Source organism: Ciconia boyciana, chromosome 10 (genome assembly GCF_034638445.1).
Source record: "Ciconia boyciana chromosome 10, ASM3463844v1, whole genome shotgun sequence".
Taxonomy (NCBI): Eukaryota; Metazoa; Chordata; class Aves; order Ciconiiformes; family Ciconiidae; genus Ciconia; species Ciconia boyciana.
The window spans coordinates 44087399-44111554 of NC_132943.1; the positions used below are offsets into that span (position 1 = coordinate 44087399).

Below are 24156 nucleotides of genomic sequence, written 5' to 3' on the forward strand. Positions count from 1 at the left end.
TTGTCAATTTTTTCTGGTGAAAGGCATTGCAATGCAGGAAGCCTGTCCCCGAGCCCTCTCCAAGCCTGGTGAGACATCAGCACCAGCTGGCTTTCTGCACAGCAATGCCTTTCCCCCCAGCAGAGCACTGGAATATGCTGGGTAAATGTAAAACATGTTGAGAGTTGTGCACCTGAAAACACAGAGAGACTCACTGCACTGGCTTGCTTTCTAGGATCACGTTTAGGTGTGAAGGGCAGTGATGATGCTACCGTGCATCCGCTACACAGATAATTCTGGTTTGATTAATATCTTTTGTACAGCGAAACCCAGTCTTCCCGCTCCATGCAATTCTGGCACCTTTAAAGAGCTGTTTTGTTCCTTCTGGAAAAGCCAAACTGAGCCCAGCCCCTTCAAATTAGGTGGTTCAGTGTGCTCCAGCTTTGATCGGAGGGGTACGTCTCCCTCCCGCTGCCCCAGCAAATTTAATGCAGCACAGGGGGACTCTTCCCCTGGGCTAGCCAGGGGGGTGTGCGGGGCAACTGCTTGCTGCACGGAAGGTGCTTCCCTCATCCCCTCCAGCCTCAAAATTAAGGTGGTTAAATCAAAATTCAAGATCCCACACCCCGCTTTCACTGGCAGCGGAGCGAGGGGAGAGATGTGCTGGAGTCATGGTGCTCAGCTCCCCGTGCTCGGTTATTTGGGGGTAGCACAGGGTCCCGGGCAGAGCAGGGTGGGGGCTGAGCTCCTCTTTAGCCCCTGCATTCACAGCAGTTACTCCATGTCAGGCAGAAAGGAGCAAAGCCCAGGGACAGCAGTCCCTGCGGAGGCACGGGGCTTTGCCGCCGTCTCCTGCCAGCCCTAATAATGTCTGTTTTTTTCTTTTGCAGGCCTATACAATTCAGGGACAATACGCTATTCCACACCCGGATGTGAGTTTTACCCTAATTTTTCTTATACCCTTTTATGTCACCTGCATGCTACTGTTAATTCACATAATATTAATATTAGACAATAATATTAATAGCATATTTTCAAAGTAACTGGCCGTGTGTAGTATCTGTAATACCTTGAATAGCCTTTTAACCTGTTAGCGCTAAACTTTATTAATTTTGAGGACTTGGCCTGATGCTAAATTGTTTGCATTGTTCAGTGCTATCCCTTTGTTCTGAGACAAACCATACTCTATGCATTTTGTGCCTCAAAATGATCAAAACACGCAAAGAAAGGGGGAAAAAAGACTTTCCTCTCTATTTCCCCCCTTATCCTTAAAATATGGGTAACCAAGGGCTTATTTAGGTGCTGAGTGCCTTGGTGGGGTGGGGAGAAGCCAGAGCTCCAGTGGTGCGTGGTGTCTTGCTTGAAGCCTGGGCAAGGGGACGTGCCTTTTTGGGGGTCCTCCTCCGGGTGACTCGGAAGCAGGCGCTGAGGCTAGGCAAAACACCACCCGCCTGCCCCGGAGGGATGGAGAGGATGGCTGGGTCTCACCTTGCCGATGGCTCTGTGCCTTCCTGCGGGAGCTGGACCCCAGACCGAAGCGGTCACCCTGGGTTTGACAGCTGTCTCTCTGGGTTTGGCTCGCTGTCACCCGGGGCAGGGGACATCGTAGGCACGGTCCCCGCTTCGTCTCACGCTCCGTGGTGTGGAGACAGGCGCCGCTCAGGCATGCAGCACGGATGGGTTTTGCTGATGCTCAGATCCCCCTGCTTGCGCCAGGCTACCGTGCCTGGGGTGGGTCAGGGAGCCACAGCACGTTTGTGGGGGGATGTGTAGGGAACGTCTCCTGGCATGTCTGTGCATAAAAGTACCAACAGAAATAGAAAACGAGTCTATTTTAAAGGACTTCTCTATTAAAAGCAGCAGTGAAGTACTTGCCAGCAGCAGACAGCTGCTTGGCTTCTGGGGTCGTCACGGCTGACACGTGCTGGGGAGCTCTTGGAAAAAGCTGGGATTTTCTAAATGTGTTTCAGTGGGTATAAAACACCCGTCGAGTCCCATTGCAGAGGCCCCTTCTTGCTGGCATGCCTGTGAGTCGGGGGTCCGCAGTGGGGGCTGAGCACAAGGGGCCGCTCTGGGGATGTGGCTTAATTGTAAGCGGCGTGGTCTGGGTGGAAAGCCCTCTCCAGCCATCCCACACATGGGAAGAGTTTGACGTGGCTCAGCGTTCCTCTTTCGGATAGGTGCGCTGGGTATTAAATCATGGGATTACTTTTTGCACGACTGAGAACGGAGCAAGGCTGTTCGATACCACGAATGCATGCTCCCTGTGGGAACGTTTAGGAGTTGTAGGCTGGATTTTGATCTTAGGAGCGGTGATTTCACCCAATTTAGTGGAGGCCAGGCTTTGGCTTTCCATGTGACACCAGTATGCATATACTTTGAACAGCCTGCTGTGATGGTTGCTCAGAAATATTCGTAATTGTGTGCACTTCACTTTTGCTCCCTAAGTGGAATATGAATAAATACACCTGCATATTTAGAGAGCGTAGATCAATATGTTCTTTGTCCCAGTTTTCCTTTGTAAACAGTGGTGACAGCTTAGAGTGTTTTCCTTGTTATTCTATTCCTCCGTTTGGCAGGAATAAAATACATTTAATACATTTGCTGGCTGCGCTCTGCCCTACTCCCAGCAGATTTGCTGAAACTTGGAAAAAGTTGTTCGTGCGGGGGCCATATGCTCCATCCTTACTCTCGTAGCTCTCTCACAAGGATTGGTCATTTTAAACGCTGCTTGGTACAGAAACCAGTCTTGAATGTGATTTTAGGGCATTGCTCTTGCTCTCGCAGGTGTCTGTGTTTAGCAGATGCCTTTTGCAGACCCATGGCTGCAGAGTGGTCAGAATTTCAAATGCCAAAGCTAAAATGGAAGCTTCTGCCTTGATTTTCTCCCCTGGGAAAAACCCCCAGGTCAGTGGGATTTTTGGCTCATGAAGGGCTTCAGCATTGCCTGGGTACTCGTAAGCCGTTCGGGATGTGATGTGTAGCTACCTGCCTTCACAAAATTTGCAATGGGAGATGAAAGGACAGCCGTGGCAGTCAGGAGTCAGGGGCGTTTGGGAGTGAAATAAATGTGGAGCGCAGGAAGCCTCCCCAACCAGGGCATCGCTCCTGGGTACGCACCAGGCTGGCAGCAGATGAGATGTAACCAGGCATTGCTGTGGGTGCCTAGGGATGCTCGGTGTGGCTGTACGTTGGTTCCAGCACTGCTGTCCTGCCCTGTGCTGTCCCTCCCAGCAGCGCCGGTGGGGGAACTGCCCTCTGGTCTGCAGGGAAAACCAGAGTTTGAAGAAATGGTCTCAGGCTTTTGCTTTCAGCTTTTCCCAGGAAACGGGCGAGGAGGTGTTTCATGCACTGCAAGCGTTCACGTAGCAGCTTTCACTTTAATGCCTAGGTATAGCCATCCTCTCCTCTTGCAGGCTTTTTTCATTGCTCTTATTACGGGTGTTTGCTAAATACCACTATCCAAACTATGTCTTAAAAATATGCTGGATCAGGATTAGAAAAGCTTTTGGTGTTTCCCCGGGCAGGCAAAGCAGGACCCCTGCCCCAAGGCACAGTTGGAGCCCGAGGGGCTCTGCCTCCCCAGTGCTCCTCAGCAGTGCCGGCAAAGAGGTAGGACGCGTCATCTGGAGTCCCACTGGTGGGACCGGTTGTAACGAGGAGTTCCGCAAACAGGGCACGCCTGGGTTTAATTTGGTAGAAAACAGGGAAGTTCTTAAATTAAAAAGCGGCAAATGCTGATATCCCTGCTACCTGCAGGAGCGGTGGCATGCCCGGTCCTATCCAGAGCTGACTGTTTCGGCAGGAACACGCCGTAGGGCGTCCTCAGTTTATTTTCCGTGCTGCACAGGGAGAGACGTGCACGTGCCTCGTCTCGTGCGAGACCTCTCCCCCGAGCCGGCGGAGGCTGGAAGTCCTCACGCCTCTGCCAGGCAGGGCTCCCTGGGGTACCCTCCAGGGACTTCCAGGCGTTTCCCCTCCCCGCTGCCTCCCTCCAGTCTCTCCCCCGGTGTGCTCAGCCCCCGGGTCTGCTCCCTCCAGCGCTTCCCCCTCACCGCTGCCGGCCAGACCTCCCCGCGCTCCCTCCCCAGCCATGCTGCAGGAGCAAGGAGGTTTTTGAGTATTGTTTTCCCCCAAACGTGGAAATCATAACTCCTGCCTCTCCCTCGCTGGGGAGGGGATGGGTGCAACGAGCGGTTTGTGTTTGGGGGATGATGCGATCCTGGCAACCCTCTGAGCACCTGTGAAATTGCCGAGCAGGAGGTGATAAAGACCCTCCCTCCTGCTCACCGCTAGACTTCAGCCCAGTTTGTTTTATTTTCTTTTGTTTTCTTTTTTATTATTTTTTTTTTAAGTTGGAGACTAAAACAGAGCACAAAATGTATTCCAAACAAACTCTTCTCTATGCAACTGCTTCCTGACGGGGCACGAAAACCTACCCGGCACAACAAGGGATACAAGGATCTGAAATACCTACTGGTCATGGCTGAAGCCCATATTTCCCTGTACTGCTAAGGGGCTTGTGCTCGTAACGAGCTGACGTTAAGAGCCGCAGTTTGTCCATCTCCCAGAGGCGTTTCCCATTGGAGGCGCAGCACGAGAGCATTTGCTGCAGGGACACATGGTCACGATGCAGCTCCAGCAGCACAAAGAGGGTCTTCTGGCTGCTGGCACATGATGGCCACCAGCCTGGCAGTGCCTTTGAGATGGCTCCTCTGCTCTAAAGCTACCCTGAAGCGAGCAGCAGCCTCTGGTTGCCGGTTGCGAAGCCCAGAAGGGGAAGGCAGCGGCTGGAAGCACCGTAGGCAGCAGCCCTGCCACTGCTGCAGCAGCCGGCCGTGCGCCGAGATGACCGCTCGCTCGCAGCGAAGGAGCTGAACCGTTTGACGAGGGGCGGAAACTAAGAATGGGCTTCTTGCTGGTATCGTACTTCAGACCCTGACCAAGCACTTCTGCAAAAGATTTGGGCTTTATTGCATTTTACCCAGGCCAAGTCCTTCTGCTAATGTTTTTGCCATGTCTCACCATGGCTTCCTGGTTTGTTTTTTTTGTTTTGTTTTGTTTTCTTTTTTTCCTTCCGTTATAATTTTGTTCTTGATTTTCGGTGTGACTTGTTGTACTCTATGACAATAACCTTCTTAGCTCTAATGTCCCTCCTACCCCTCAGCAGTTGACCAAGCTCCACCAGTTGGCTATGCAGCAAACCCCCTTTACTCCCCTTGGACAGACCACCCCCGCTTTCCCTGGTACGTACCCACACGCCCTTTCTAGATATCCTTCTCTTCTTACCTGTAGAGTTTCTCTCTCTTTCTAAACTCATGCTATTTAATGGAAACAGGCAGGGCAAGTAAAACTGAAGTTGCAATGTCCATGGGGAAAGGTTAACAGGGAGACAGGACGGATGTTTGGGGGTTACGGTCCTCACGGGCGAGCTCTCAGCCATTAACCGTGCATGCCTGGACTGCTCCTGCGAAGCCACGCTTACCTTGCTCGCAGCTTTGCTGGCTTTCCCAGCAGAAGTGATGAGCACCAGTCTCCCATCCTTCCCTGCCCAGAGGAGGTAGCATCTCCTGCCGTGCGCTGATCCGGACCCTGGTGGGGCATCCCTGCTTTCCCGGGGGGAACGGCTCGGTGCCGGCCGGGGATGCTGCCCCGATGTCTGCAGGGAGCAGTGCTGAGCCGGGCAGGACGGCACCCCCGTGCTGGGGAGAGCGATGGGAAGGAGCTGCTGTCGTAGGGAGCCGCGTTGATGGGAGGACAGCCAGCCCCGGCGTGGCTCAGCAGCCTCATCCCCAAGGCTGGCATTGCAGTTAACGCATTTCATGGTGACCTGGGAAGCAGATAGAGCGCAGGGGATGGAGATACTTAAAGTACCTTTGTTTACTCGGTGGTCAAAATGCCAGTTGGAAATGCCTTTTCTGACAGTATGTTCATCATATTTTGAGCTTCCTAGATGAAGTGACATTGCTTATCTCCTTGAAGGCAAAAGCATTAAACCTGTTTCTTCTTTGCTCTTCAGGAGAAAAGCTGCCCTTACATTCCTCCGAAGAAGCTCAAAATCTGATGGGCCAATCATCAGGTAAAACACAAAGCTACAGGGAAATAAGCAGGCTTCTGTTGAAATATATTTCTTAAATAGGACTGTGCCATTGTTGTGCTCCTAGATAAATTGTGGTATTTGTGGAGAAGACGGCAGGTTTTCTTGGTTGGCAGGGAGAGACCAGGCAGCACTGTGCCTGCCGTTCTCCTTTGTACAGCATGTCAGAAGAAAAGTGCCTGGAGTTTATTGCCTAGGTTTTTGATGTTTGCATATAACTGCCATCCTTGTAACAGAAAGACATCAGAGTCATTGCCCTTATCCTTTCATTTAATTTTGCATAAACTTTGCTCAGAAACAGTAGAAAAATGCCTGTGGGAACGGAAACAAAACACAATTTTAGCCGTCTCTAAGCCATTCAGGGTCAGCTGCATTTTTAGTGGAAGAGGACCCTGAGGAGCCAAAGCATGGCTGTAATCTTGGAGAAATTTTGATATCAAAATGGATGACATTCATCCATATGTGCCGAACGTGCTTATCTTTTATAACCTACCATTGCTTAGAGGAGTTATCCTGAGACCTGGAGGCTCGTAGGCGATGTGAGCCAGACCCCCCCTGGATGTACCTGGGGCACATGCGTGCTCTGTGGCCAGCCAAGGTGCATCACCTGCATGCCTCGAAAGAGTCTGGGGATGTCACCTAACTATGAAAGCAAACATAGCCCAAGTAAATAGACCCCACAAGACTATAGCAAAAATAGGTTTCATGATACCATCTTCCACAGCCTTGTTTTCTGTGTGCCTTGCTTTGCCCTTTGCAATCACCCATGGCACTAATCCTGCCCTGATCCCCCCCGTTACAGCTGTGGGGACTGCATGTGCGTATCAGAGAGGGAGGATCTGGTATGCTAAAATAAACAATCTCCAGGTAATGGAGAAGGATGTGGCCATTCCTCAATGGCTGTCGTGATGCAGAGGGTGATGCAGTACCATGGCACCGCATGCCCCAAGAGCTTTCAGCAGCACCCGTGGCATCTGAGCATGGGGCGGGAGGCCCTATCTATGAATCTGAGGAGTCCAGCCTGCACTTCCAAAGACCCCTGGGTGCCTCAGCATTGCTCTGAGCCCATCCACGGTGCTCTGCTCCCTTCAGAAGACATTTTCTGCCATACCCAGGCTGCTACCGAGCTGAACCTTGTAATGCATGGCCGAGAGGCGGGGACATCTGCACCCTGGGGGACATCTATTTGTATTACGTGCAGTCCATCTTGCCCTAGACTGCGAGGAAGCTTGGCATGAAAGATGGTCCAGGGCTGGTGAAACGTGTCTTCCAGTGCACCGTGCTATAAAGTCAGCATTAAGCATTGCCCACTGTGTAAAAGCTGGGCAGGAGCTGTTTTGTGCAGGCTTTGGCATTAGTATACCCAGCAGGGGTGAAAGAGGGCATAGGGCTGCTGAGTGGAGGATTTGTGTCCCCATTCCCTGCCTTTTTGTGTGCTCCTGAGTGAAAAACGTGGTAGAGAGACCTCCTGCAAGCGGGTGTCTGGGCGGTGTACCCAGGCGTTGCGTCTCTGTAAGGGAGGTGCATGTGCGAAAGCGCAGGAATCATGCAAGGGCAAATCAAGGATACCTGATATTCTCCTTTCTAGGGCTGATGCTCAAATGGGATTGCAACCTAAGGCTTCATTTTAGCATTTCAGAAATCTTGCTTTGACAGTGCCGGTACCCAGACAGACATCAGTTCAGACCCGCTGGGTTTTAAAACCTCGGTGGCTGTTGCTGGCAAAACTGGATGGGAGCACCTCTTCTCTGGTGCAGAGGGCCTTGATGGAAATGCAGACCATCAAAACTTGACCATTGCTTGGAGAAGTTCCTCAGCGTGGTTAAGGCAGTGGCATAATGCCGTGCAGCGTGAGGAAGCCCTGGTGGACTGGGTGACTAGGAATCCGGTGCTGCTACTGACTTGTGTTGTAGCAGTCCAGCACTTCCAGTCTCCTTGTGCTTCTCTTCTCTGCACCCCCTTACTCTGCACAAGTGTCTTGGACTCTTGCACACACTGCTCTTAAAAGCCTTCCTCGGTAGTTCATATCATATGGATAAGGGGTTTTTTTGAGGTCATTGCAAATTCCTGTTAGCCACTAGACAGCTTCTCTCTTGCAGATTTGCAATAGGACATCCCTGCTTCAGCATTGAGGTGACTTAATAAGGAAACCTGTGGGAGAGGCAAGCTTCAGCCTGGCCTAGGAGCGTTACAGCATGCTGTCCTCTTGCCTCTGGAGCTGCACACACAGGGTAGCCTGCTGGCTACGTACTGTTTGCCATGCTTTCCCTTGGAAGTAAGAGGGACTATCAGTCCCGGGTCCAGATAGCATGCATGTCTTAGCAGTCTGCCTTAAATTCAGCATGCAAGTCTGTGGGGCTTTAACTTGCAAAGTGCTTTGCAGGCTGCCCTGTGCTAGCACCACCAGATCCCCCAGGGAAACCCGTTTTGGGGCGCCAAGCTGCTGTTGTAAGCAAGTGGCTCTGTGCTGCTGTGTCCAGAGAGGGCTGGGGGGTGCGTGGACAACCCTCCCACTGGCAGGCTGTCTTGCCTCTAGGGTTGGGTTTGCCAGCCAGCAGGCTGTCTGCTGCTGTGTAGAGGAGGAAAGGTGCTTTTCCACCTCTGTCAGACGCTCCCCAGCGATGCTGCAACCTTGCGCTGTAACGCACCCTCCTCTGAAGCCATTCCCAGTGGGAGGATGGAGGGTGGGAAGCGAGGCACTCATGGGGCAGCACCTGCGAGGCCAGCTCGAGGGATGCAGGGGAAGGTGGCACCCAGCTCCAGAAGAGTCAGGTAGCAACTGTCTTCCTCCTCCTTGTACCAGAGTGTGTGATCCCCTTCCCCTCCCAGCCCCGGAGCAGGACGCAGCCTTTGCAGTGTTGACTGTTGCGGGAAAGCAGCGGAGCTCCGCCGTGCTGCCTCTGCAAGCTATAACCATTTTCCCTTGCATATGCCCAGGTTTGGATGCCAGTCCCCCGGCCAGTACTCATGAACTCACCATTCCCAATGATGTAAGTAAATCCAAGTACTTCCTCGGCGTGTGTGTGTGTGTGTGCATACACACATACATGTATGTGTGTGTATATATATATAAGCTGCAGGCATATGACTTTGTTAAATATGTTTAGAGATGCCCCTTCACCAGGTTCACTCATGCCATGTGCGTTCTGTTGGAGATCAGCCTGCAGCATAAATCACCCGTTGGACTTTACCCCATCGGTACCTTTCCTAGGTACAATCCTCCTTAATGCTCCTTTTCCCTTTCCAAGTGAACTCAGTGCTCATGAAGCATGCCCAGTTGACAGCACTGGAAGGGGAGAGAGCTCCCGAGCCAGCCCCGATTAAACTATAATTGCTTAATCTAGCACTGGCAGACCTGAGACGATGTTTCAACTCAAGCATAGTTACCGGGGGGGGGGGGGTTGGGGGGGGTGCGGTTGAAGACGAGGTAAGTAAATAGTGTTTCTGATGCCACAAAATGCCACATAAGCATCTGAAGGACAGTGCGTCTCATCTTAGTACTGCTAGCAGGCAGCTTTTGGGTCTTATAGATGGAGGCATTGTAGTAAAGTGGATGTTGGACTGGGATATTCGCTGGGAGGAGGCTGGAGTCACACTGGGCACTGAGCGGTGCGAGGAGGGTGCTTGGGGATGCTCAGGTGGGAGGGGGTGGGATGGAGAGCCCAACACAGCCGGCACCTGGATCCAAGGGTCTCACTTGCTTCTGGACTGGCCTACTGGTTTCCATGGGTTGATAACCAGTGGGCACTCAAATCAGGATCAGGGCAAGTCGGGGGATGACTTCCAGTCTCTGTCCCCGTCTCCATCACCTACAAGCACCTTCAGCCCATCCTCATCAGGATTTTCTGGATCAGGTCTGGCAGCTGTTGCCACTTCTTCCTGCTGTTCACCAACGCGTGGCAGTGCAAGGGAAGGGCAGCGAGCCTGGCTGCAAGCTGCCGGGGACCTCCGCTTCTCCAGGACACCTGCGAGGCCTCCTTCCACCTGAGAGATGCGGCAGTGAAACAGCTTCTGAGCATCTGCTGGCTGAAGCCCTCGGAGATGCCTCACCCCGGGGCTAACCGCTGTGGGAGAGCTCTGCAGAGGAGCCCGTGGGAGATGGCGGCAGAGCTGATCCCAGGCCTGCTTCTGTCCATCCAGCGAGGACCCCCTCCAGCAGGCTGTGGGGAGCTCTGCAAGCGCTCCCAAGGTTGCAACAGCCACGTCTGTCAAGCGTGGGGGACCGTGGCCCTGGCAGCAATGAGAGCATGTTCAGGAATATCAAGTGACCCCTTGCAAAGGGGCCTTTCCTCCCCTTTAACATGGCAAGGAACCTGCCACGGGACCCAGGAGTACTCAGATCATTTGCTCACTAAAGACCAGCTCTCATCAGACCTGCACAGGATTAAATATCATAGCCTGCATCTTTCTGCCTGCTGAAAAAATGCCTCCTTAGCTCTACCTCCTGTCATTTTGAAGGCTCTGAAATTCCCATTGCTACCTTTCCAGGAAGCAGAGGACAGGTTTGGGTTTCTTAAAGCAAAGGGTCTACAGGCATGTTTTACTGCTGTAGATCAGCTTGTGGTTGCGCCGCAGAGAGAGGAGAGTTGAAGGAAAGATGATGATGAAATTCATCTTGTCACTCCTCTGGCTGTCAGAGGATGCCTCTTGAACACTGTGCAGAGATGCTTGGATGTTGCTGAACATCTCTCCAAATAGGTTTGGCTCCTTGGGTCTCTCCAGCTGGTTCCAGCTGTAAGGGATTTTCATTTGCTGAAGCATCTCTGAGTTATTTCTGTGCCATGAAGACCAGGATGGGCGGCTGTTGGGCTGAACATCACGCTGCAGCCCCTGACGTAGTTGATACCCTTCCAGCATGGCAGTGGGGTGTATATTCAGGTCTGTATGGGACAAACTACTAAGGTAGCCCCATGGTCTGACAACAGGACCAGTGAATATTTGGAGGAGTAGTTGTCTCCACTTCTACAGTGACAGAAATACAGCAGCTGCCAAGATGAATGTCCCACATATCAAATTCCCAGGTGCAACCTTGGAGAGGAGCTCAAATGCTGATGGCCAGGAAAAGCATAAAGAAACACCTCATGCCTGTGTTGGTAAAGCTGGACATCTCGGTATGTGTGACCAAGGTGTGGAGGTGCTTGAGGATAGTTTGATGCACAAATGAGCGAGAGCAAAGATGAAGACCATTGAGGAAATTCAAGCCATTGAGGACCATTGAGGAAATTCAAGGGGCAGGCAATTGAGGAAATTCAAGCTTCCAGCCGGCTCTAATTTTTTCACAAGAGTGTGAAAGACATGTTTTTAGTAGGATTCTCCTCTTCTGCCGGTGCCGCAGCCACGTGGTGCTCTCCTGTCAATGGCGTGAACGCCAGTGAGCCCTTGCATTGCACCGAAAGAGCTGAAGGGGGTAACAGAGGCAGCGAGGGTGTCCCAGCAGGATAGAAGTGTGGGATGGAGTGAGCAACATGAAGCTATCAATGGTGTGTGGCTGCACCGGCTGATGAGGGTGCACTTGGGGTTGGGCTGTCCCCAGGGAAGGCGGCGGGCTTGTTTTCTTCTAGTAACACGTCCTGTATAACCATCTTCAGGTTCGCTGTGATTAATGAGGGGATAAGTGTGGAGCACAGTCTGAAACATGACTTATTCCCATCCTTATACCCTTGCCAAACGTGGACCAATTATTAGATCATGAAAATTATTATTATTGAAATGAGCCCGATATAATGCCTTGCCCTTCCTGAAGCCCTCTGAGCTACCACACATTGTGTGTGGATAATTGAAATTTGTCCCCCAAGGAGCAGAGCAGGGCAGGTTGCGAGACGTGTCCTGGGAGGACCGTGCTCCCATGCAGGTGGGATTCACCCCTGGGCTGTCCCTCTCCTGTTTTCATGAGCATTAAGGTCACTTGTGCCCCAGGGCAGAGGGAGGAGGGTTTCTGGCCGGTGCCATGCAGTTGTGCTCGTGTCCTGCCGATGGCTGCCAGAGCTGCCGCTTCTCAGACGTTCCCTCCGTGCTTTTTTTCTAGCTAATAGGCTGCATAATCGGACGCCAAGGGACCAAAATCAATGAAATTCGGCAGATGTCGGGAGCGCAGATCAAAATCGCCAACGCCACAGAAGGGTCATCGGAGCGCCAAATTACCATCACAGGAACCCCTGCAAACATCAGCCTTGCGCAGTACCTCATCAACGCCAGGTGAGACCCCCCCCGCCGAACTCCACCACCTCCAACCACGGCCGAACCCATCCTGCCGGCACAGTGGGAGCAGCACTCGCTCCCGGCACCGGGGGCCAGGAGGGGCTTCCTGAGGCTGGCTGGGATGGATGGTGGCTTGCTGAGACCTCTGAGCGGGAACCAGATGTCACCAGCGGGACCTCTCAACCCACTGGTGCTTTGGCTGGGGACCGGGAGATGCTTCGCTGCTGGTGGAGCAGCCGCGGGTTGCGCCGGTCGCCTGTCCACCTGCCGCCCTCGCTCGAGGATTTTGCTCGTGGGTGGACAAAATCGCTGCCGTCTTTCCCTGCGGATGAGGCAGGGGACAGGGACGGGGATGGAGCTGAGCCGGTGGTGGGGAGGCATCACTTGGGACCTGCTCGCTGGGATCCCAGCATCACTTACTGCTGCCTCAGAGCCTCTTCCGCGTGCTTCCAGGCCTCCCAAAGGCTTTCCTCCATCCCATGAAAATAATCAGTCCAATAAACGCAAGACACGGGAACAGCCTGATTGCTTCCTTTTCATGCTAAAAAGCTTGGCGCAGCAGAACTTTGCAGGGGCCGAGCGCTCCCGACATGGCCTCTGGCTGGGGGTAATGCTGCCTGTGCCATGGGGGACCGGGGGTCCGGCAAGGGACTGCGAGGGGAGCCTATAGGGGAGGCGTAGCTGGAGAGGGGTTGGGGACCAGCCCCGTGCTGGTAGTGAGCCGTGTCCGGGGTGCTCACGCAGACCTGTTTGCCTGCGTCTGCAGACTTGTGGATGGGGAGCTTAAGGGGAGACAGGGCCTTTCACTGGCTTCACACCCGCCTGGCACAGCCGTGCAAGCTGAGGCTGTCCCCCCGTCCATGCCCTCCGCTGCGGGCAGAGTTGCTGCCGTGCCAACCTGCCGCCAGCCCAGGACGTACATGGCTGTGGGAGGCTGTCGGCAGGGTCCCGAGGATGGGGGGCTGTTGGCGGCGACTCTGACGTTCGTTGGGGTGTGGGCTGGGAGCACCGGTGAGGTCTGTACATGCTTTCTCCTCCTTGCACCCAACCCACCTCAGCCCCAACCTGCAACAGACCTCCACCATCCCGTCCTGCCCTGCTGTCCCGCTGCCTATACCCATGGCACCTCTCCAGCCGCTCAGGAGAGGGACGGGGTCGGCCCCGCGCCTGCGGGCACGGCCAAGCGGCTTTCCCCGCAGCTCCTTGCAAATCCTCCCCACCTCTTGAGACAAGAGAAAGAAAAGAAAAACGAGCAGCTCTTTGTTACTGGGAAGGGCTGGCTGAGCTGCAGCCTGTGCTGTGGCAGAGGCAGAGATGGCCTGGTGAGGGGCAGGATGGGGCATAGCTCAGCCTCTTCCACTGTTTCAAAAACCAGAGTAAAACGAAGAACCTGGAGAAGCTGGGGCAGCTGCCTGTCCTCCGAGGGAGGGATGCTGGTAGAAGCGAAGCCATGTGCTGGGATGTCTCCTGACAGCACCCCTGGTGGGTGGCACCTCTGCCACAGCGCAGGGCCAGGGATGGGCATTACCTGGCAGCAGCAACGAAAGGGGAAGGCAGCCAGCCATTGAGCTGGCTCTGTGCTCCAGCCCCCCATGCCCTCCACAGTGACCTCCAAGCCCCATGCGCTCAAGCCACGCAGTGATGCTCTGCGCCCCGTCTGAGCGCTGGCGGAGCGCAGGGGGCATAGGCAAGAGGAGGAGTGCTGCCCTGCAGGGTCTTCATTTTCTTTTCTGCTGCGGATATTAAGCGCTTGTTTTTGTCTCCCCCCCACCCCTCTCTCTGCCCCTGTCTATTCTAGGCTGACGTCTGAGGTCACTGGAATGGGCGCACTCTAATTTCCACCCACCATCCTCCACTCCGCACCACCCGACCCTCTCCAGCCACCGGCACTCCACCCAGCCTGTACTGCCTGTACATTTACCGTCTTCCCTTTACCTCCACAGATACTCTTTTCTTTACTAACAAATATATATATATATATATAAATACACATGCATATGCACACACTGGAACGTTTCTTTATGAGCTCCTTACTGTGCTCCTGAGGCTGCTCCCGAACTCTTTGGTTATGGTCCTTGTTTTCAGCGTACGGTGTTATTACTTCATCTGCTTTTCGGGGGGTGGGAAGGGGGGTTGGTTTTTTCTGCTGGTGAGACTTCAGAAGATGATGGGGTCTCTAGTGTCAGTCTAGCGTAGCTACTTACACGTTTGAGTTGACGTTGGCGGTACTTGCTGTAGCCTATGGACGTGTGACGCCACTCAAGAGCTGTGCGTGCTTCAGAGTACTTACTTTTCTCACCGTTCTTCCTTTGATGCTCCTGCTTCGTTCGCTTTGCTTGTCCTGGCTCACCTTTGCGACCTCGCATCCCTGCCCTCAGGGTAAGGCGTAGTTTTCACCCCGTGTTATTTGGGAAGCAGAACATGCGGGAGCCAAGCCAACGTGCACGCATGGGTTCACGCGCAGACTTCTCTCTTTGCAACATGGCAGGGTCCAGACAAGCCATTTTTCATATTAAGTGAAGGGGAATCGCACATACACACACAAATGGTCCTCTTTTTTAACTAATAAGCAACTGGAAGTGGGAAGAATTCAGCTGTATGGGATTCACACCCCCAGGGGCCTTTGAAAGCACTCTTTTGACAATCCCCACAAGCAAAACCTTTGGATGATAGCTCAGGAAGCTCTGTGAGCCGGCTGTGTTTGTCGTCGTTTGTGTTCAATAAATGTTTGTGCAGCTCTGCTACTGATGGGCTCCGACTGTTCTTCTCCTGGGCCGCTCCGCCATCTCCAGCCCCATCCTTCCCTCTGCATCCTTCCGCACCTTTTTAGCTGCTTGGAGGGAAGGTGGGGGTTGTATACAAACCCGTCATTATTATTATTATTATTATTATTATTATTATTATTATTATTACTATCATCATCATCATCATCATCATCTGTTATTTTATTTAGAGAAGGTCTCCATGAGCAATGCACTTCCTGAGTGATTCTAGGCTTTCTTTTTTTGAAGGGGAGGGTGCTTGGCTTGCACAATACTTTGGTTTTCCCTAAGATTAATTTACAAGTTACAGTACAGCAACAAACATCTCTCACTGCCCCCTTGTCTGGACAGATCTGCCATGTCTGTGCCCCACGCCCTTCCCCAGGACCCTCTATGCCCAGCCCTGCCTCTGGTTCCAGGCTTTACATCTCTCTCCTACCTGTCAAGTGGGGAAAGAAATATATTTTCCATCAGTTAATTTCCTACTGTACAAAATGTATGGTACATATTTCTCCTGCATTGCAAATGAGGGGATCATGATACACCATGTCCCCAGGCAGCTAAAGCAGCCACACAATGCATTTTTGCACAGTACCACGTGGGAAATATATTGTTTTTCCAGGTGAGCCCCAAGACTCCATGGCCTTTCCCTCTCCTCTTCTCCTAGTGCTGGCAGGCACTGCTGGCAGCTCCCTTCTCTTCTCCTGCTGGGATGCGGGACCACTTCTCCTCCTGGCTCTAAGTGCTGACTGCCTGGCGCTCGTGCAGGGCACTTGGGGCTCCCCTGGGCTGCGGAGGGGACCCCAGGTGCTGCCACATCAGTGGAGCCAGGGATGAGCAGGGGGTTACGGGCTCCAGCCCCAGCGCAGTGGCTAGTGCAGCTGCTTGGCAGCTGACAGGGATGATAGCACTGCTCAGAGAGGGCGAAGGGAGTGAGTTTGCTTGTGCAAGACAGCACATGCCTGCTCCCTGCATGTACCAGGCAGCATCGTCACCTTTCCTTAGAGGTCCGTTCCCCCAGCCCAGGAGCCCACTGCTGGCAAAGCTCCAGAAAGGTGGAGGTGGCTGCCAGCCCACCTTTCTGGCAGCCACCGAGCACCTGCGAGTCACTCCGCCTAGGTGTCGTAAAACCCATGTGTGCTCAGCTCTCTGGAGCATTTCAAGCCTCTGCGTTTAAAGGTGCTTCCAGCTCCTTCATAAGATGCTTTGCTGCCCTTTCCCAACTCCTTGCTCTGCTCTCCCTGGCAGTTTGGATTCAGCTGTGCCTTTCATGTGGTCCAACATCTGAATGTGCTCAGGAACATCCTCTTACTCCCCGTCTGGGGGAGCAGGTGCTTTGGGCAGCACCACGGGGGCTCAGGTGGAGCCCGTAACCTCTCCCAGGGAGAGGCAGCAGCCTCCCTTGTATTTGTGCTGATGCTGGAGAGAGAGGGAGCCCAGGCACCAAATGTTGCCTTCCCCGAGTTGCAGACTGGCCACAGCAAGCACAGAGCCACTTGCCAAGGTGGTAAGTCAGCTGTGGGCAACTGGCACTCCTCATCCTCTCCTGTTCCTCGCTCTGGTCTAGCCCAAGTATTTTTCCTGTTGAAAGAACAAAATATCTGTGTGTGAGACCCAGCAGGAAAATAACGAACCGTCAGCATTCCAGAGCCATCAGGGTAGCCTGGGCGGTGAGCCGGGGTATGTGCCAGCCAGCAAAAGCTCCACGTCCCACGGCCACCACCCCCAAGCAAAGTGATGGCAGCCAGTGGCCTGGAGTGATGCCTCCCTCAGAGAGGGATGGTGCACAGAGGGAGCCAGCCCATCCCACCATGGCTCGGCTCTCCCATGGGGCTGCAGGACAAGCTGGAGCATGAGCAGATCTTGCAGGTGATGGAGGCACATGGAAAGCAACCAAGGTGCATGGCAGGAGCAGCCTGCCTCTTCTTGCGCTGCTTTCTTGGCACATGGGAGCACTTTAAAGTGCTGGCACACAGGGCGCAGTCAGAAATCAGCAGCAGCACCATGTCGACCCAGACCGAGAAATCCATCACAAGCCAACGTGTTTGTGGGATTCGAACATCTGTTGGGTGCTTATGCCCTGAGGAAGGCAGGGGACCTTAATAGAGTGCTAATTGCAATGAATGTGGAAATGGCTTTGCACAGGGACCGGCGGTTTCTGCAGATCATGGCTGCCCTGAATTTCTTTGCTGTATGTGCTGTGCTCCCTGTGCTATTCCCCACCTCTACTGAGACAGTGCTGCCCAAAATAGCAAATGCCAGATTGGGTGTGCCAGATGCAACCGAGCTCAGAGGCTACTAGAGAGAAGGAGCAGACTGCAGCAATACCTCTAGACCCATTCCCATGCCAGTGAACCCGCAGATAACATCCCCCTCTGGGTACCATCCCCACCCCAGCCTGCTGCGATATGTCCGTCACCCAGCGAGACCGTGCCTGCTGGTAAAGCCACCGCAGGAATCGATGGTGAAGCGGGGGGAGGTCAGATACGAGCATCGCTCTGGCATCAGGCAGGTATCTGAGCTGTCGCGTCAAGCTGCACGCTGCAGCAAGGACATGGGCTCGTGGGAGCGCTCTGGGGAACGGTGCACGGTGCCGCAGGGGGGCAAGGGACAGTCCCAGCCGTAGCGGCCACCTTACAGGAGCGCCGTGTCCTTGCAGCCTTGGCTCGGCGTGGAGCAGCAGGAGAGTGTCACAAATCTTCCAGCACCTAGATAAAAAGCAGCGCTGCTCGGGATGTGGTTTTTAAGGAACGTTGCTGAAATGTGCCGTCCTGGAGGTCAGAGCACGGGGCTGGGTTTTGCCTTCTCCTCATGGCGTTTCAGCTCGCTTTATCCGAATGATGTCTGCTTGCTTGATCGTTAAATCTTGAGGTATTTCCAAGGGACTTGAGCAGGCAAAGGAGCTTTGATGTACCAAACCAATCACAATTCTGCTTTTTCCTCTGATACAGGATGCTTTTTTGTTTTAGCTATCTGGAGACCATTTATAATAGAAAAAGCCACTTGAGCAACTCTAGCTGGGAAATGCCAGCCCTCCTGCAAACGAAGCCAGGGGTTTCTCAAAGTGGGCATACAAAAAGTGATAAATCTATGCTGGGCCCCTACAATACAAATGCTTATTTGCCTCCCATTGCTCAGGAATCCCCTCCTCAGTGGAGGGAGAGATACGGCCTGGCCTGCTGCCTCTCCCCGCTGTGCATTTAGGTTTTAGAGGCAGCAGGAAGCAGCTGAGCCCCTTGCTGTAGGGCTGGAGAGAGGGAAGCCTGTGGAAAGCATCGGGTGGGATCCTGCAGGAGAGGGCGCAGTGAAGGATGCGGTCGCACTGGTGTGGCTGAGGCATCCCTCCTTCTGACATTACCTTTGACTTTGCAACTTCTCTTTGGGGTCACATTTCCCAGTTTATTTTGCAAATTAAAAAAAAAAAAAAAAGGAGAAACAAAACTCCAGTGGGAATCTAGCAGCTTATCCATCATTATCTGGGCTGGAGTTAGGCCTGGAGAAAGAAGTGTTTAAACAATTGCAGCATCTCCTGGGAACATGTTAATGACAACAACGATAACAACAAAATCACAAGGAATGTATCAAACAGCTTTGATTTCTTTGATATGGCTGAAAAGGAGATTTGCGGTTTTCTTTGGAGGGAGCCTCAATGTTTTGCTTTTACTTGTGATATGTCTTGGGTTTGCATTTTATATGAACTTAGAATGCTCCAGTGATGCATCCACAGCCATGCCACTGGGAAAACATATGCACATCTCTAATATTGGAGTGAATATTCAATACAAGGTGAACGTCCCAATTAATCAACAGCATAGCTTTAGTACATTGCTTTTCTCTCTCAAAGCAATGCACTTTATCCAGACAGAATGATTCAACATTTCTGGAAGTAACCGACTCAGTATTACTCAGTCAAACTCTTTGGGAATGCATTATTTTTGTGGGAAATTGTTACTTTGGCAGGAAAGTATTGGTCCAATGCCTCCCCCTGCCCCCGGGGCACGGTGGCTTTCCATCAGAGAGGGGCCAGCTGGAGACGGTGCTCAGCCCCTTGGGCTTCAGCTGAAGGTCTCCACTCCCCCTCATATCCTTCCCAGGTCATGATCCCAAAATTAAGTGTTTGGAGTATTGTTATGTGCATTTTTTTCCTAGACTGTGTTTGCAAATTTAGTACATAATGGGGTTGAAAAAAAATAGATTGTTTCCCCTAAGGGAAAGTGACTTTCACCAGGGACAATCTTTAAATTTAACACTCTCTTTTAGTTGTAATTCAGGGGTTTTTTATGTATTCATGCTAGTCACTTTTAATTATGCTAATTTTGAGCTCATATTCGATTAGCAAGGGTAATTTCCTCCCTCCAGTGCTGGCAGAGGTAGGGTTTCTGGGGGATCGCTCTGTGCTGTGGGAGGGATGAATCCTTAATCTCATTTTCGTCTTGGCCACAGGGGTGGAAGGATGGTGCGGGCTCAGCACAAACCCTTTCTGACACCTTTCTCATGCTGTTTGCAGAAGCTGAGAGCCCCGCAGCCCATCTCTTCTAACCCTGCATGCCTGCAGCCCCCAGCCCCGGGGAGGTACCCCTGCTCCCCGGCCCTGGCCCCCCCCAGGCTGGTCACTAGATGTCCCCCTTGACCAGCTTTTTGCAGGCATCCTGCTCCAGCTGGGGCGTGGGCAGCGTTTGGGCGTGGGGTGCTCCCAGCCTCTGCTTCATCTGCTTGCAGAAGCCGTGCCACGCTACTGGACTTGAGAAGGGAGTGGGTATTTGTGTCCCCCCTGCACTGGTGGCCATCGGTGACATCCCCCTAGCAGGCGGCTGGCACTGTGTCCCACTGCGGGAAGGGTCCCGTCAGTGCTGGGACCTTCATGGAGACACCCTAGCCCATCTGGGCAAGCACCACGGCTAGCAGCTCCCTTGGCCACGGCTGTCCCCACGCTCTCCAGTTATACCGGTGGCACCAAGGAACGAGGTTGGCGGCACAAGCCCCCACCTTACATTGGCCCAAGCCCATTCGGCCTCCCTGGCCCAGAGTTTCGCAAAAGAAAGACAAGGTTTTGCCAGAGAGGTCCCGAGGGTCTCCAGCCCTCGCTGTCCCCGGGGAGGTCGGCGTGCGCAGGCGGGAAGCACCGTGCCTTGGCTTGTGGCAGGAGCGTCTGCAGCTGGCGCGAGCGCAGAGCTTGGGGTGGAATGACTTGCAGAAAGGTCACGATCTCGGTGCAATTCCCCTGCTCCCATGTCGGACATCACATGGAGCTGGGGCTCTGCTGAGAGGGTTATTTTTTCTTTCCCTTAAAAAAAAATGCAGCTGCAGGTCTTAATCCGTTGTTGTATGCATTGAGCCTCAGGCCTCCATCCAAAGGGAAACGTGGCAGTGACTTTTAGGAAGTACTAAATGTACCAGATGTGCAACTCCTTGGACTCCAGATGTGCAACCCCCCCTGTCCTGCAGCACAGTTGTCCTGCAAAGAGGAACAAGAGACACCAGATTGCTCAGAAAGCATCCCGCAGACTAAATCTAGCCAAGTGCGAAACCAGACTGGCTCTGGATTCCCACACCCATGTTTAGGCAGTTTAACCACAGGGATGTCTCTTCCCAGAAATGATGCTCGTGCCGGCTCCGCACATGGGGAACAAAACCAGATGAGCGAGATAAAAATGGAGCGGCAGGAGGAGGCTTCGTTGCTGAGCCCCATGCTGAACCACGGCCTGTTGCTGATTTAAAACATGCATGCTGTTTCTAGAAGGAACTGCTTTGATCCTGAAAGGGAAAGCCAGGATGTGCATGAGGACTCGAGTCTTTGAAGCACTCCCGGAGTGCTGTATTCTGGTTCCCTGTGGGCAGCGTCTCGGCGGCATTATTTATTCCTGGAGGAAAGCCTGTGTCTAGAGCATTTGTGTCTGGACCAAAAAGGGGACGAGTGACGCTTGGCTCTGGAGCCTCTCTGGGTTTTCATGCTTCAGATGAGACTCCGGGGCGCGGAATGCTCCAGGGAAGCATGGGCACGGTGGCGTGGCGGCGGCAGGCCACCAGCCAGCTGGCAGCACGGCCAAGCACGAAGAGCTCCAGCTCAGGGAGAGCGGGCCGGAGGGATGGAGCAGCATTACTCCTGAAGTCAGGGTTGCGTGCATGGCTTAGGGTCGAACCGCAACGGAAATCCAACAGGATTTCCCAGTGCAAAGGAGAGCAAGACAGCTTCATGACGTGCTCACCCAAAAGCTCTCATTTAGTGGTGTGGGGGTTTTTTTGGTGGGGTCCTTCAGGGAAGAGCTCCCACCCAGACATTGCAGTGATGTAACCTGAGGCTACTATTGCAGCCGGTGCTGTGGTTTTCCCAAGGGACTTTGCTGTGTGCTACTCAGCACGCAGCCATGCTCCCAAATCTCTTATGGGAGCGCTGCAGAGGAACGGTGTGCTGCTTCTCACTGCCTATAAAAAGCCAGTTAAAGATGCAAACCTGACACCCCAGAGAAACTGCCATCTCTGTGTTTAAAACAAATTTTCAGTTGCATACTAATATTTATTTTCTTGCCTCAAGTAGGTTTTCCCTCCAAATATTTCAGGCTGAAATGCAGTGATTTCAAGATGCACAGGATAGTGCAGCACATCTTTAAATGCAGCAATGCTCAGAGGGGTTTTTTGGACTGAAAAAACCATTTGCTCATGTGCACGTGCTCGTGTACCTGGGATGCAAGATTCAGCCTGTGTTGCTCATCCCTGCTGTGCTGGGGCAGCCTGGGGCAGTGTGACCACGGCTCCTTGTTGGCCAGAACATGGGCAGGGTGTGTTTTTTTTCCCTTAGTGCAACACCAAGCACAAAACCTACTCACAGGCTTTCTGCTGTTTGCAGGCAGAGGTGGGGCAGGGGTCTGCGCCTTTCCCCAGTGCCCCTCTCCCGGCTGCGGGCTCCTGTCCATCACCCCCAGCCCCTCGATGCACTCGCCCTTGCCCATCACCCCCAAACCTCGCTGCCTGGGCTGATGGGGGCCAGCAGCACCATCCTCGCAGCCACATTTGCGGGGCAGAGAGAGGCAGGCAGAGAGAGGCAGGCAGGCAGGCAGGCAGGGGCAATGCTCAGCCCGGGGACAGCCCACAGCATGCGGCGTGGGGTGGAGGCATTTTCCCTGCACAAAGCCTGTGGCCTCAGTACGTTCAGACAGCTCCTCTGGAGTTCCCAAAAAGCCGCTCTCAGCACCCAGTGAGAGTCCACAAGGCAAACCCGCAGCTTGCCAGGCGACCGCCTCGGCTGACCCGGCAGCCCAGGGTGCTCACATAGGATGTGTTCCAGTGCGAGCTCCAGTGGCAAAGGGAGGTTTGCGTTGGTGTAGCAGAGCTCGGCCTGGGCATGGCTCACTCAGGCTTGGCCTTCGGGGTGCAGGTGATTTCAACATCCTGCTGGAGAGTTGTTCAGGGCATTGTGCGGGGCCACGTGTCCGTGTAGCCCAAGGCATGGCTGGGGCTGGGAGGGGGAGGCACTGGTGTTGGAGCCTTGGCTGAGCCCTGACCATCTCCCTTGATTGACCCCCCCAGCTCTCCAGACCCTGATCCCCACGGGAGGAACACTTTCACCGCCTGACCGGAGCACTGCAGCGGGTGTGGTGCCAGTGGCTGACGTTTGAGCCCCCTCCGAAGATGCTGCCGGCTTCCCGTGAGCTTCTCCCTCTCCTCCGTGGCACCCTTTGGGCCAGCTGCCTGAAGCACCCTGCCCACGGCTGCACAGACCCTGCTCCCTTGGCTGTGGTATGGGGCAGCGGTGGGACCGGGGGGCTTGAGCAGCAGCTCACAGGAGGACAGCAGCTTGCAGCCAGCGTTCAGCAGTACCTGCTTCTGCAAGCAAGCATTTCCCCATTGCCCCTCTCTGCGCTTCTTTATCACCCCTCGCTCCCCTGCCGCTTTGCGATGTATTTTGTGGCTTATTTGTGTAATTGCAATAAAGCTTTTGTTGCTTGAGGTACCCTCCATGGTTAGCGGGAGGAGATTGGGGTGAGGACAAAAAGGGGGTCCCCAGCGGGTGCAGCCGTGGCTTGGGCAGCGGGGCGTCCACAGGGAGTGTGGTGGGATGCCATGGGGCAGCCCAACAGCACAGAAGCCTCTGTGCTCCCGGAAGGGTTAATGAGAAAACTCAGCCCACGCAGCCCGAGAAGCAAACCATGACTGGCTGGAAAAACGGCCTCAGAGCCCTGGCTCTGCTCAGCATCAGGAAATGATCCCGCGCAGGAGCGGGGCTGCCAGGAGGGGAGGGGGAGCGAGATGGGGGGAGCACTAGGAAGAAAATCCAGAGCTTTCCCCGAAGGCGGTGACGGCCGGGACTCATTATCCGTTGGGAGACGTGTTTATAGCAAGCGTGAGTCACTGCCGGGCCCCTGGATGGGAGCAGTCCACGGCGGGGGCCACCAGCAATTCGGACAGGGTACGGGCTGCCCATCCAGCCCCACACAATGGCAGCTCTCAAGCTAGGCCCCCCCCGGGCTGCCATGAGCCAGCCGGACCTTAGAGCAGATCCAGTGCTATTTTGGGCCACTTTGGGACACGTGTTTTCTCCCAGATGCTTCATTTCTCACTTGAGAAGCAATGCCAGAGCGCTGCCCCTCCCTGCCACGCAACCAGCCCCGGCAGTGCCCCTCCATGCCCACCCATGCCCACCCGTGCCCACGCCCTTGCATAAAGCCAGCCCTGAGCAGGGGGTATCGCCCCGTGATGATCAGAAACAGGGCTGCCAGCTCAGCCCCCCCACTCTGCCTAGCCCCCCGATGCAGCTGGGAGGTCTCTGTCCCCAGCCAGTCCAGCTCGGGGCTGAAACGCAGCCAGGCAGCCAGGAGAAGCCAGCACTGCATGCCCAGACCTCTGCCCTGGGGGGAAACAAAGGCAAAAATGCCCATTTCGACCTTTTTCTCCATTTGCAGTTGTATTTTCTTCAGTGCACGTCACCCTTGCTCCCGTTTGGCCCTGCGAAGGGGCTGCGGGCAGGCAGGCAGCCCCTCTGGGTTTTGGCAGCTGGCCGAGCCCAAGCGTTGCTGCTGGAGCCTGCTTTTCACCCCCGTTAAACCTGCTTCCCAGGGAGCACCAGCCCGAAATCCGTATAGGCACTGGTGCTTGCCCCAAGTGCCTCCGAATGGGAAGTTGTCC

The 24156-nt window shown here is 54.0% G+C and overlaps 1 protein-coding gene across 26 annotated transcripts in view; it reads left to right on the forward strand.

Annotated features, from left to right (window-relative positions):
- The window catches only part of PCBP3 (poly(rC) binding protein 3), a 62147-nt gene extending 39186 nt beyond the window's left edge, over positions 1-22961 (forward strand). For 11 of the 26 annotated variants that reach the window (XM_072874852.1, XM_072874843.1, XM_072874856.1 and 8 more), the window contains 6 exons: positions 870-911; positions 5147-5225; positions 5999-6058; positions 9014-9066; positions 12102-12271; positions 22561-22960. In XM_072874852.1, the coding sequence (XP_072730953.1) occupies positions 870-911; positions 5147-5225; positions 5999-6058; positions 9014-9066; positions 12102-12271; positions 22561-22606 (450 nt within the window). In that variant the 3' untranslated portion in view covers positions 22607-22960. Of the gene's footprint in view, positions 1-869; positions 912-5146; positions 5226-5998; positions 6059-9013; positions 9067-12101; positions 12272-14072; positions 15010-22560 lie in introns of those variants that run through there. The other 15 variants (XM_072874832.1, XM_072874836.1, XM_072874849.1 and 12 more) reach the window with 9 other exon arrangements.
- Positions 22962-24156: the final 1195 nt, after the last annotated feature.